This window comes from Hermetia illucens, chromosome 2, assembly GCF_905115235.1.
Source record: "Hermetia illucens chromosome 2, iHerIll2.2.curated.20191125, whole genome shotgun sequence".
NCBI lineage: Eukaryota > Metazoa > Arthropoda > Insecta > Diptera > Stratiomyidae > Hermetia > Hermetia illucens.
The window spans coordinates 122,353,242-122,366,412 of record NC_051850.1 but is presented as its reverse complement, the minus strand read 5'-3'; the positions used below and the strand labels follow the sequence as shown (position 1 = coordinate 122,366,412).

Sequence of the window (13,171 nt, the reverse complement as noted above, 5' to 3'; positions counted from 1 at the left end):
AAAATTTAAATGTGATTATCAACAGTAAAATTTTAACTCAACATTAATCTGCTATACCTGGTCCATAGAGAGCACCCTCCGTTTCTTTAAAAAAGTCTTGTAAGGCCGATTGTTGCTCTCTGGTTTCAATTCTGGCTGTTTTAGCGAGTTCAGTCGATCGTCGTTCGGACCGCCAAATTCGCGCTTCATTATGGCGGTCGACATTAACCTGACATATGTGACCAACTTGACATCACATTGTCACTAGGATTTTGAGAATGTCATTGAATCCTTCATTGAAAATAATTACAGCCAGAAAAGTGGCCATTTCCTTGGCCCCAGAATGAAGGTGTTTAGGAGCGAAAGTCCAGATCAATGCATTTAGCGACTCATTGTTATTCTGGGTCTCTACTCCTAAACATCTGTTCAACAGATCATCTCGTGACAAATCTTCGTAGATTGGTTTGATGACTGTTTGAACTTCTTCAGTCAAAGGTGCCTTCTCGTGGTGGAAACTATCCAGTTCTCCTTTAGCTTCCGCTTTGCGCCGTTTGCACCAATTGTCCTCGCCTGCTGGACAATTTTGAGGATTTTCGTCTGTAGAACATTTATAGAAGAAAGTTGCCGAAATTTCTTGCTTCATTCCTGCTATCGAATTTGCGTGTCGACGAATAGCTAGCCCAAAAAATGTAGTCAGGGCGTTAATAACCTTATCAGTAAGTTTTCTAGCCCCTTTTCCACCAATGTCTTTGTGATTCTTCTTTGCATTTCTAAGCCGCGTTCCCATTCTTTTCTTGACATGTCCTACGCATTCCTTTTTTACTACTACGTACATTTTATTATTTGCAGAAATTTGCAGAAATACCGGAGAAAACTCCAGCAAAATCCAATATACAATATACAAAACTTGTCGGAATTGGAACATCTATGTTCATGCTTGCTAAAAGTTTCTTTGCTGATGTTGATGCGAAGTCCTTTCTCTTCTCTGATAAGTATCGATTCCCATGAAATACTCGTTTTTTAGTGCGAGCAGGACGTTGAACGTTAAAGCGATCTCCCTCCGTAAGATCTATTTAAAAAAATCACTGAACACACAAACAGCACAATACTTACAACAAAATATAACTGAGTATAGCTTGAAAGTCTTTCAGTGCTCACTCTAGACTTGATTATCCTTTTTATTCCAAACAGCAAATAAGTTTAGACAATTGATTAGTGTTCCATCTTTTTATATTTGTACCTGTGTTCGAATTTATAAGGCTCAGGTAAAAAACTAACAGGTAGAAAAAGATTCGATGCTCTTTCTCATCGAGTACTCTAGTTGCGTCTGCAAACTCCTTACCTGTTTAACCCTGTAATTTCTGAACGACTCGGAATATCGGAAAATCCCTTTTCCCACATATTCTCCACTATATATAGATACAGTTCATGCAAACAAAAATCGATTTCTCCAACCCGATACACGGGATGACCCCCTTAAGTCTAAAACAAGATAAATGTTTTGACAGAGAGCCTAACAAAGAAACCTGATTGGATCAAGGGGGCTGGGTCTATTTGAGTTAAAGTCTTGAATTAACAATTCTCATTGTTTTGAACAAGTAAATTACCTACCTGTCTCTTTGATGGAAAAAAGGTGGTCATGGATGACAAAGGATATTTTCACAATTGGGTTGATCAGTGAAAACAAGAATATGGTGGCTAAAATTCAATCGAAGGGTCATGATAATCTTCAGAACTTCTAAATGTATTACCAAAAATGTAAAGAAAATTCTGTAATTTTTGGAAAATCAAAAAATTTCCATCCGTGCCTACTAAAATTACAAATTATTTCAAATATTTCGAGAAATTTGAGTAGCATGACGACGACTATTTGCCGTTGCTTTTTTTCCACTATATCCAGATTGACAATGCCCTGATAGCTGATATTCTTGATGAATTTCAGATTCTGGAATACGTTCGCCAAATTGCAAGAAATGAGAATGACGACGAGAATGATGATGATGACGATAAGGACCTCACAATTAAAATACCTGATAAAGAAGAAATCAAACAATCCATCGCTAATTTAAAAATACATTTGTTAATGCCATATGTATCGGGTGGAGTACAATATTCTTTACACTATAAAGAAAAGTTGTGGGACAAATAACAGAAACAAGTCGCTCAGACAAAAATAACAGATTACCTTAAAAATGAAGAGATTGTACATACATTTATTATAAAGTATGTACATATGGTTGTGATTTTTAATTTCTTATAGGGTTATTCAAGTGTTAAACGCGTAAAAATGGTGCCCGCAATATCGAGATACAGCAGCGTGAGAACACAAAGAGATAAAAACGAGCGAAATTTACCAAAGCTTTATAAAGGTAGTCCCTTTATTTCCTATAGTTCCTTTTAAGGAAAAGTAGATTTATTGCATTTTAAGAATTGCAGACACGTCTTTCAAACACAACATGTGTCCTTCTTCAGTGCTGATTTAGTAATTTAATACATTAATTACACAACATGTGTCATTGTAATTTATTACATTAATTACAAAGCCAGCACTGAAGAAGGACACAAGGAAATAAGTGTCTGCAATTCTTAAAAAAAAAACAATAAATAGATAGTTAAACTGGAACCTTTTTATTTTAAATAGTTATACATACCATGCTATTAACATAGTATGCTGGTCCTAAGCCCAGGTAAAGGAGAAGGGTTTGAGGCAACGTACTCTGTACTATCCTCAGTAAAACAAAAATAAAATGCCGGGAAAGAGATAAATAGTTGGTAGTGACAGGTCCCGCGACAGGACGACCAAGAAAATGCATACAATGTCGTTACAAACATTATGACTGGATTGAGTCACAAGCCTCGGAGAAATGCTAGGGCGTCCACCTCAGTCGACGCGGCAGGACGGGCCCTGGTCCTGTCGAGAAATGAGCAAGGATGCTTGACACATGGACGGCGTCAGGACCATAAGTAAGTTAGTCCGAACAAAACAAATACGTGTCTGCACGCTAAATGTTGGTACTCTAATTGGAAAGACCGAGGAATTCGCAAGAGCTCTTCGGAAAAGGTGCATTGATATCTGCGCTCTGCCCGATGATCTGGTGCCAAAAGCTGCGACATTGAACGCGCACGCGGTAGAATTGGCTATACACTTCTCACGATTACCGACCATTACGAATGTGGAAGAATCGTGGAACCAAATGAATGACACGATCCACTGAGCGATTTAAATACCTCGGATCAACGCTATCAGCCAATGGAGAACTGCGTTATGAAATTACTTCACGCATTAACGCAACCTGGATGAAGTGACGTTCCACAACGAGCGACGTATCAACGAACGTCTCATATCTAAAATTTACTGCAATGTCGTCCCGCCTGTCGCCCTCTATGATTCTGAGTGTAATGGAGACAAAGATGTTGCGTTGGACTAGTGGCGTGACACGTTTGATCACATCCGAAATGAGAATATCCGCAATCGTAATGGGGTTGCACCGATCGTGGAAAAAGTGAAAAGTTAGAAATCCATCAGCTATCACCGGTAGTCAGAAGAATAAAACTGTAGTATCACAATACAAGGATATTTAAGCAAAAAAATCACGAAATGGAAATGAGTTCTAAGGAAATGCATTTTGCAATAATTATCGTTCCGATGCTTGTAGTTCTTCTAAATAAAAATAAAACTAGGCAGCTTTCTCCTACTACAATATATTTTAATAGTTAGTAAATACGTATTTCGAGAGCTACTTACTCTCTTCCTCAGTACTTAAGCTACTAAATCATTGGGAAGTTTTCACTAACATGGAAGACGTGGAGGAGACGGTAAAAAGGGATTACTCAGATGTGAGTGTGTCAATTCCAGAGGACAAAAATTTGTCATTGCCACTGTCACTGAGGAGACACTGAGCCAGCTTCTCCATTGCAGAAAAATAAATATCAAGTGGTGCAACCCACTGTTTTAAGTGCAGTATCGTCAAATCAAAGACTGTGTGAGCGTGGGTGAGTCGGCAAAGTACTGTGTCCTTTGGGAAGACTGCGGTCTGTAAAAAGAAGATGTAACTAAAGTCTCCGGTTCTGGGTGGTACAGAAAGTGAAAAGCCAAGGACCAGGATCCACATCCTACAGGCAAAGATGCATAGAAGTGCAAATGCTCACGACCTTGCGGGGTATATGGTGCAGAAAAGGAGAGCTGACTTGTTGCTTCTCTACGAGCAGTACCGAGATAGATGCTCATCACCGTAGTATTCCGATATATCTACCACTGCTGGCATCTGGCTGAGAGATCCGGTTAACTTGCGAGCGCGAGCCCATAGTCGGGGATATGGATTTGTTTGGGTTCGGTCTGCGGAAGTGGCGTTTTTCAGCGCTTACACCAAACAAATCCATGCCCGCTTTTCGGAATAGGCTTGCCGCCTTGGTGGACGAGATTCGAAACGCGGAAGGGAGAGCTCCAGTCGGAGGGGATTTTAACGCCAGAGCCCTCGAATAGGGCAACCAGATTCTCGAGACAAACAGATTTTGAAAATGGCCTCCAGGACAGGACTTATTGTCCTAAATATCGGTAGTACTTCGACATTCCGACGCTCTAGTTGCGAGAGCACAATCTTTGATGTAATTTTTGATACGGAACCCTTGGTAATCAGCGGTCCAACGATGGAAGGTACTGAAAGTTTTAACAGCCAGTCATCGCCAGCGCATTTCCTTCGAAAAGATAAACGGCTCCTCTTGATGTTCTGCCGACCGACAAACACCTCCCGGGTGGAACATCACTGCAGCTTTTAATGAATCGGTTACCAAAAGGAAACTACGCCCAGGAAATTACCTGTGGAGGTGCCTCAGTCTTCGGCGGATTGCTCAGTGTGTAAGAGGCCAAGACGAGGTGACACTTAGATCTGCAGAATATAAGAGAGGGAAAAAGGAACTCCGCCACGAAATCAACACAGAACGCGCACTACTGCCAGTAGTTAATCGATGACTTTAACAGAGGACCATGGGGCCTCAAATATAAGCTGGTTACAAAAAAAACTCGGCGCTCACCGGTTACTCTGTTCCAAGAAAGCAGCGAAGACGGAAGAAATTGTGCAGGTCTTTTTTCCTGTCCACCCCATCTGAACTGACGCTGTCGATGAAGGAGTGAGTTCTGAGGAACTAGAGGAGGTGGTCCTTTCCATGAAGCACAACAAAACACCAAGACGGCACGGTATTCCCAGCGAACTGTTGAAACTTGTAAGTAAATACAAGCCGAACTTGCTACTTGACGCATTCAGACCATGTTTGACAGCGGGTGAGCGGTGACCCCAAGACGCCGTCAGTATATTGTCCGCTCAGTATGTTGGACACAACGGGGAAGTTAGTTGAGCTGCTTATTAAGCCAATATTGACTGACACAATACGTGCTGCGGAGACTGGGAAGAGGAGGCGGTTCAAGCGCTGAAAGTGGTTGAGGCAAACAGTCGCCACTGTCGTCGAGTGGTGCGCCTTGTAACTCTAGACGTAAATACTTTCAATTCTGCGAAGTACCACATGCTTGAGGTACTGGAAAATCGTTTTCATATTTTAGGCTATCTATTGCAGATATTGAGGGACTAATTAAAAGATCGTGCCCTACTCTTCGATACCCGGGAAGGCAGAATGAAGGTTTCATTGGGGTGGCTTCAGGGATTTATCCTGGATTCGGAGCTTTGGAACGGTGTATACCATAGTCTTCTATGACTCGAGATGCCTGATGAATCGCATTTGGTCGGATATGCGGATGATGTTGCGGCACGGGTTACCGTACGCATGGTTGAGCAAGTTCAACGTGCAATGGGAATGATGATGCAGCGAGTAAGCAGACGGATGGTTAAACATGGATTCTCTCTACCTCTGAGGAAACCGCAATCGTTGTCCTGACCAAGGAGAGGGTTTCCACAGTCCTTCTTAATCAGATCTTGTTGAAGGCGGCGGTGAAATACTTTGGCATCATGATTGACACGAAGGTGAGCTTTTTCGAGCAAATTCTCAACACCGCAGACAAGGCTCCGGCTGGAATGTATGCGATTTTCCGACTGATGTCCAATGTCGGCGGTCCCTTATCTAGTTGATGTCGCTTGCTGATGAGTGTGTTTCAGTCCGTCCTTCTTTACTGTTCCTAAGTATTGGTTGATTCCCTCAGAAAGGAGATGTACTCCGCTCAGCATAAGTGCAAAGACGAGGGGCTCTGCGAGTGGTGTCCACCTATTGTACCGTCTCAGAGCCAGCAGAAATGGTGATAGCGGGAGTTATTCTGATCGATCTCCATGCTATGGAGCGGAGGTTTATATACTAGGAGCTGTCGTTTTTGAAGAGAGAGCCCGCACTCTCTGCGCATGGCAGCAATGTTGGGGATGAAAATCGAGGGGTGGATGGACTGCGCATCTCATAAAAGACGTGCGATCGTGGTTCAATTGAAATCACGGTGAGGTTGACTAGTACCTAACCTAGCTAAACAGCGGACATAAGTATTTTCAATCTAGCGTGCACACAATCGGAAAATCACGGTCGCCGGTCTACCACACATTTTCTTCTGAAAAAGTTGGGAGCCCCATAGCCACCACCTTACGGTGGAAGGATGTCTTGCGTTCCCGGACACCATAATTAAGGGTATGCCGCAGATCCTAATGACACCTCACACTCAAGGGATTCTTGAGGTAAAAAAGAGGGAGATGGATGGGAGGAATAAATTCACGGGGTTTTGCTCCTGTACTGAATAGGCCTGGCCTAAGGTAATATGTTAAACGGTTCCAGATTAGAGTCCTAGACGCTCCAGGCGGGTATTTTAGCCGATAGTCTGTCCGCGAAACGAGTCTGGCACTTTATGCGTAAATGCATTTCACTCCCCTACCCACAAATAAAGGAATCTATCCTGTTTTCTTCGGCGAATGTTTTAAGAGCGGCAGTTCAGAACAGAGAGGGCACATTTCAAATACCGGATATCGTTGTATTTTTGTACAGTATTATATTGTGAATAGGTTGTCAATTTGTAAGCGAGACGACCTTCTACTTTCCATTATTCAGAGGGTACCAGCGAGAAGATGAGAATAAAATTTGATAGCAGGACTGTAGGTGTTAAATTAGCGCTTATTACTCACTCCGGTATTTATTGAAAATTGTGGTGTCGAATCGGCAACCCCCCTAGGATGCACACTATCCTTTAACTCCTTTTCTATGGAAAATCAGGTTCCCTTTTTCTTCTGGTGGAGGAGAAACGTATTTCATAAACCAGGAACGATGGCACGTAGGAATGGTTGGTTTGTTATATCTTATATAGGGACTAATAACAATTGTACTTGGGCATATTGAAAGAAAGCTTTTCGATTGGGCAATTTTACACTAGATCCAGATTTCAAATGAAAACCACTAGTTCACATATAATGTCTCATTTATTTATATTCATCATTAATTAATCTGAAATTGGATACAACCAATAACAACACGGAATACTTGATAATGCGTTCAACTTAGAACCACTTATCTTAATTCTACTCATCTTTCCATTAGTGTGCATTGTGATTCTCGATTAATTATTGATTTTTAATTAAATCATTCAAAGGAACTTTAAATGGTTCACAATCGTGAATTCAACTTATGGAAATAATGAATAAATTTATCGATAATTTCCTATTTATAATCATCTCATCTCTGATAATTGTCTAATTAATTGAAATATATTTCTCACAATTCATACGTTTTCAATAATTCTTTCCACTAATATGTGTAGATTCTATTTTCATACATATACATACAAGTTTGAATAATTCCAGACAACATTTGAGAATAATTAAATTTACAATGTCGTTTTTCCAAGGAGAGAGTTCAACTATTTAATGCAATAATGAAAGGACGCTTTTGATTGTCCTTACCGTTATTAATTGACTAATCATAATTCGCTTGTTTAATTGATGCTTCTTCATCCCTGTTAAATGCATACATTTCAACTAACTTATCCTAACGCAATCTTTTCACGACAAAACTAAGAAACCGTGACTACACAATTTTACTATTTTTTGTTCTAAGATTCATGATGCCATGAAAAAATAATTCTCTCCTTGGAAACAATACCAAATTCTCAATGCGCTAGAATTATTTATATAATTAACATGTGTTTTAAGGAAGACTTTGTGACTTTATTGTTAAGTTACTTCGTACATTACATACAATTAATTTATATGAAAGTTCGCGAAATGTAAATTCAAAATGAAATTAAAAAAAGTTTTGTTTTGCACAATTGAATTTAATAATAAAAATTTAAAGGTTTCAACTAAATTCATGGAAGTAGTTTGAATGAGAAGAAAATAAGACTTATGATGAAAGAGGTGCTGCATTTATGAACTAAAATATAAAACGAAACATTTTTCTCTTTCACGATATTATCTCTCAGATAACTTTTGTGATGGCAACCCATGTAAGGCATCTAATTGTTTTCTGGGTGAATTAATACATTTTCCGGCCCTCGACTCTTGGACGACTCTTTACTAATACATTTATAATGAATTAGATGATATTCAGTCTATAGGATGTCATTTCGGATGTGCATATATATGTATATAGAGTTTTATAATTTCCGTGAAATAATTAGCTTTAAGTAGAATAAAAATAAATTATAAAATTAGGTTTTAGAAAATAGAATTTTTTAGTAATATTTAAAGCTAAAATTAAGCCATTTTCTTATAATTTACACATTTAAGGCTTTCACATAAAATAAATGCCTCAACTCCTCTTAGCCTATAGGATATATATATCACACTTAGAACAAACATAACTTGATAAAAATTCATAAATAAATGAACATTTCATGTTTGCAAATTGTATATGTTTTATTTATTTATTTTTCTGTCATTACTCTGAATCCTTTAAATAAATTAAAGCTAAATTAATTTCAAAGTTTATCTTTGTTACTTAAGAAAATACTGCAAATCTGATTGAAATTTATTGCAAGCTACACATAGACGAAATGTCCCCAGGGACATTTGCGCGCAAATTTAAATGTATTTATATGTATATATGCTTTCGAATTCACATTTATATACTTTAATCTCTTTACACTTTGCAAATACAATTCAACAAGTAAATATTTTTTCAAGAATACATTCTGTAATTTTAAATATATTTTTAATCTCTCTTTTATAGTTGCTTTTTTTATTTTGCCCTGTTATCAACATATTTTGTTTTATGCATTATTTTGGAAGCGATTATTGCACTTCATGTTTTAAATAGCACTACGTAGCCAGTTTTTGAGATTGCCGGATCTCTTCGTCCATCGTTTCCGTGTACCTTATTCTATGTGAATTCTTTAATATCAAGCATTCTTGGCATTTTGCTGTGTAAGCGTATATTTTAGTTTTTTATATTAATGAGCGCTTTTTATTGCAATTCAATGGAAATCTGTTGCTTTTATATTAACATACTGCTAAAAATCCAAGACGAATCTACTGTCTTAGAAATTCGACAAAAACAAAAGATACATTTGATGTAATCATACTTTTTTATTTGTTGGGCACAATATAAATGCAACAGTTTCCATTCGAATTCAATAAATAATCCTTGTTTTTATATTTCTCACTTTTACTTTCATTCTTTCATAATATATTTTGACTAATTGAATAACGCTTTCCTTATATGTACTTTAAATATATAATTAATGTTTATTGTCATGCACAGCATTCGACATAACCAGATATCTTCTCTTACTCTTTCCTCAAATAATACTTTTAAAATTATAGAGAACTAGCAACAAATTACAAAATATAATTCAAATTTTTGATATGTTCATATAAATGATAATCCTTGGTTTTTCTTGTCTTTGTATATATATATCATATTCGATTTTCGATCATTGTGGGTTTTAATGGAACATGGTTTTTAAATACTTCCTTCGTTACATTGTAATATTTTCAGAGATAATTAAAAGCAATCGTTTAATATTTTTTACAATATTTACTTCACTTTTACTTCTCGCTAAAATATATGGCTGTGTGGTGGTTCTTTGTCTAGATGCTGCTAATGAGTAACTGCTTACAAATCATCCCCTAACCGATGAATTTCATCGAGCATGAAGTCAACATCCTTCTCTGTGACTGCAGCAGATGAAATAATCGATCGGAAGAAATTTGGCCTGCGATCATCTGGTTGGTAGCCAACCATCAAGCTGCCCTTTTGCATCATGCGACTTTTGATGATGGGGCAAATCTAAAAAAGAGAGCAATATTGTAAATTGGAAAACATTTCTGTGTTTAGAGCTATTAATATATGTGGTCTGGAAATTATATAATAATATGACGCTTCAAATCTGAAGATCGTTTTATTAGGTAACTCGAATGTTTCCCAAAGTATTCAAATGATATAACAGTCGACTCTCAATAATTTGACACTCGATAATTTGAATCTCTCAATGATTTGAAACATTTTCTCGGTCCTTGAATTTCCTTGATAATGTGGAAAATATTAGTGTATTTGGTCCCCTCGGAAATTTGAAATTGAAAAGAACAACGAGGTCAACACTCTCTCCCGCTCCCCATATATGTAAAGGAGGGATGTAAAAATTTTTCTCATCGATTATAGTCATGTGGGGTATCAAATGAAAGGTCTCAATTAGTACTGATATTAGTTTTGAATGGGAGTTGCAACGTGCATGAGTAAGGAGTCAAAATGTACATACTTAAAGTGAGACAAGACTCGTTTTCGGGAATTGTCCGACGCAAAAAACTGAAGAAAATTAGGAAGGTGCGCTTGGATGAAATCTAGACCTCAAAATATATCGCATTCGTATCGCATAGTATATTACCCATTTTTAGAAATTTACTAAAAATCCCCCTTAAGTTCATCAATTGCATCGTCATAGAGGACAGTATCGTGCATACGCATGTCAAGTTTCAGTGAAATCCGGCTATAAATGTCAAAGTTTTAGCAGTCTAAACTTATCAATTTTGTGCGAATTAACTACATCCTAAACCATGCAAATAAGATGCTGACGTCATAATTAACGAGAATAATTCACATGCTACTTTAATATTTCACTAGCATGTGAATTATTCCATGCTTAAAGAATCTATTTCAAAACCAAGTCGACGTCTGTCTGTCTGCCACACCCAATTTATTCGGAAACTGCTAGACCGATTGTCACGAAAATTGGTAAGAACGTGTTCCCTTTACATGCAGCAAATGGCGCTATTTTCTGTTGAGTTTAGGGGGGGTTTCCCATACCTGTGAATGCAACATGTTTTTCATAAAAATTGCCCATGTGGAGTATCAAATGAAAGGGCTCAATTAGTACTTTTCGAAACTGATATTTGATATCGGGTGAAAAATAGGGGAGTGAGGGCTCAAAAAAGTGTAACAGTTCTCGTTCTCAGAACCTATCCAACCGAAAATTCTGAAAAAATCATGATGGTGCATCTCTACGAATCTGCACAAGTAAAGTTAATAACAGTATATTTCCACATTTTGAAAATTTATCCGACAACCCCCCTTATGTCCATCCCAGAAGTACAAAATTGGCATGGGTGTAAGGGACAACATAATGCACAATTTAGTCAAGTTTGAAGAAAATTATTATTAACAAAGTCCTAGGGGGTGAAACTTTGCCATTTTTGTGAATTGGGGTCGCAAAGAATTATTTTGTTTTAGTTTTTTTAGTCATTTGTATATGAATATCAATTATTCTAAACAGACATGTGTTTATATAGGTATATGGTATATGCGTGCTAAAGAAGTTTCCGGGTAGTGTCCAATTTAGATATATTTGTACATTAAACAGCCGTATTTAATATACGTACTATATATATGCTTTTGCGCACGAAGTTAATCGAAACTATGGGTACGATGAATTTATATACGTGCATATATATGGACAGTATTCGGAAATAGGCAGTTTGTTTGTTTAGGGTGAGGATAATATCTATGGCTGTAATATGTACGTATGTTTTGTAGTTTGGAAAAATATGAAGGAATATATGGTTTGTAGCTGTATACGGATAGAAAAATGTGCGTTGAAGTTTCTTAAATAAGATGAACACAAAACCTTTATACCGAAGCGCAAGTTTCCGGTATTCCGACTTGTTTGTATCTGTTGTAGGTTAAGTTCTTTACATTTGCTATTAATATTAAACTCCGGATGTGAAGCGTATGAGGTTGACTATTATCAATACAGTGCTTTTAATCAAATGATTTATTGAAATTACTTTCTAAAAAATAGAGGGCACGCCGAACTGCCATGTACTCATCGCTCCTCACTTAGGGAAACTTGGAACCTTTTATACTTGAAGCGTATAGCTTCCGGTTTCACGACTTGTTTTTGACTAGGGGAAATCCACTCACGCACTCACGACTAAAACCTCTCATATTTCCTCCACACTCCCTCCGCGGGACCACTGTTCTGGCCACGGTTCTTAACTGTATCAGATCCGGTGAGGTTCCTCCTCTTCTGGACGAAACAGTTAATCACCGCAGCAAGCTTTTCTGAGGAACTAACCACTATCGAGACAAAATCGCGGTGGAATTTGAGTGTGTGTCCACTAGGGCTGTATCCTGTCAGCGATATTCTTTTTCAAAACCGGTGATGTTTTCCATTGGCTCATTAAACCAAGCATTCCTTCTTGAATAACGTGAACTACGCTGATGAAGTTTGTTTCCTCTCGGTCGAATCATGTACCTTGGCCAAATGAAGGCAAGTTAGGCTGAAGTCAATTGCCAATAAAAATAAGGTTTTCAGAATAATGGTTCATCGCGCAATTTTCATTAATGGGCAGAACATCAATTTCATATGATTCGATGTATTAAGGTGGCTAAACCCACCTTTACTGTTTTGTGCAAGTTCAAGTGTTTCCGCGCAGTTGTTATCTATGTACTTCTATACGAGAGTAGCACAAAAACTGCGACCGCCACTGTTATTCGGAAGCCCAAAATTTTCGACTACTTCACTTAGTATAGTCTCATCGGGATGCTCTGCTCCAGACAATGAATAAATTAGCCGCTGTACGGGCCAGATAACCGTGGACATATTGATCAAAAGTGGCAGTGAATAAATCACACATTAGGAAGGATAGTCCCCCTATTCTAAGATAACCGACGAATGGATCGTCCTAGAGTGTGTAAGCTTCCAACAAAGCCCCTTGGAGGCAGTTGAACCAAGACGCATAGGCATCGCTGACCGGCTATGTCCTTCATATGGTTTATGTCCACT

At 38.0% G+C, this 13,171-nt stretch overlaps 1 protein-coding gene across 8 annotated transcripts in view; it reads right to left on the bottom strand.

Annotated features, from left to right (window-relative positions):
* Positions 1–7,354: 7,354 nt before the first annotated feature.
* The window catches only part of LOC119650350 (glutamate decarboxylase), a 71,407-nt gene continuing 65,590 nt past the window's right edge, over positions 7,355–13,171 (bottom strand). For all 8 annotated transcript variants that reach the window (XM_038053026.1, XM_038053024.1, XM_038053025.1 and 5 more), the window contains one exon: positions 7,355–10,179. In XM_038053026.1, the coding sequence (XP_037908954.1) occupies positions 10,006–10,179 (174 nt within the window). In that variant the 3' untranslated portion in view covers positions 7,355–10,005. The remainder of the gene's footprint in view (positions 10,180–13,171) is intronic.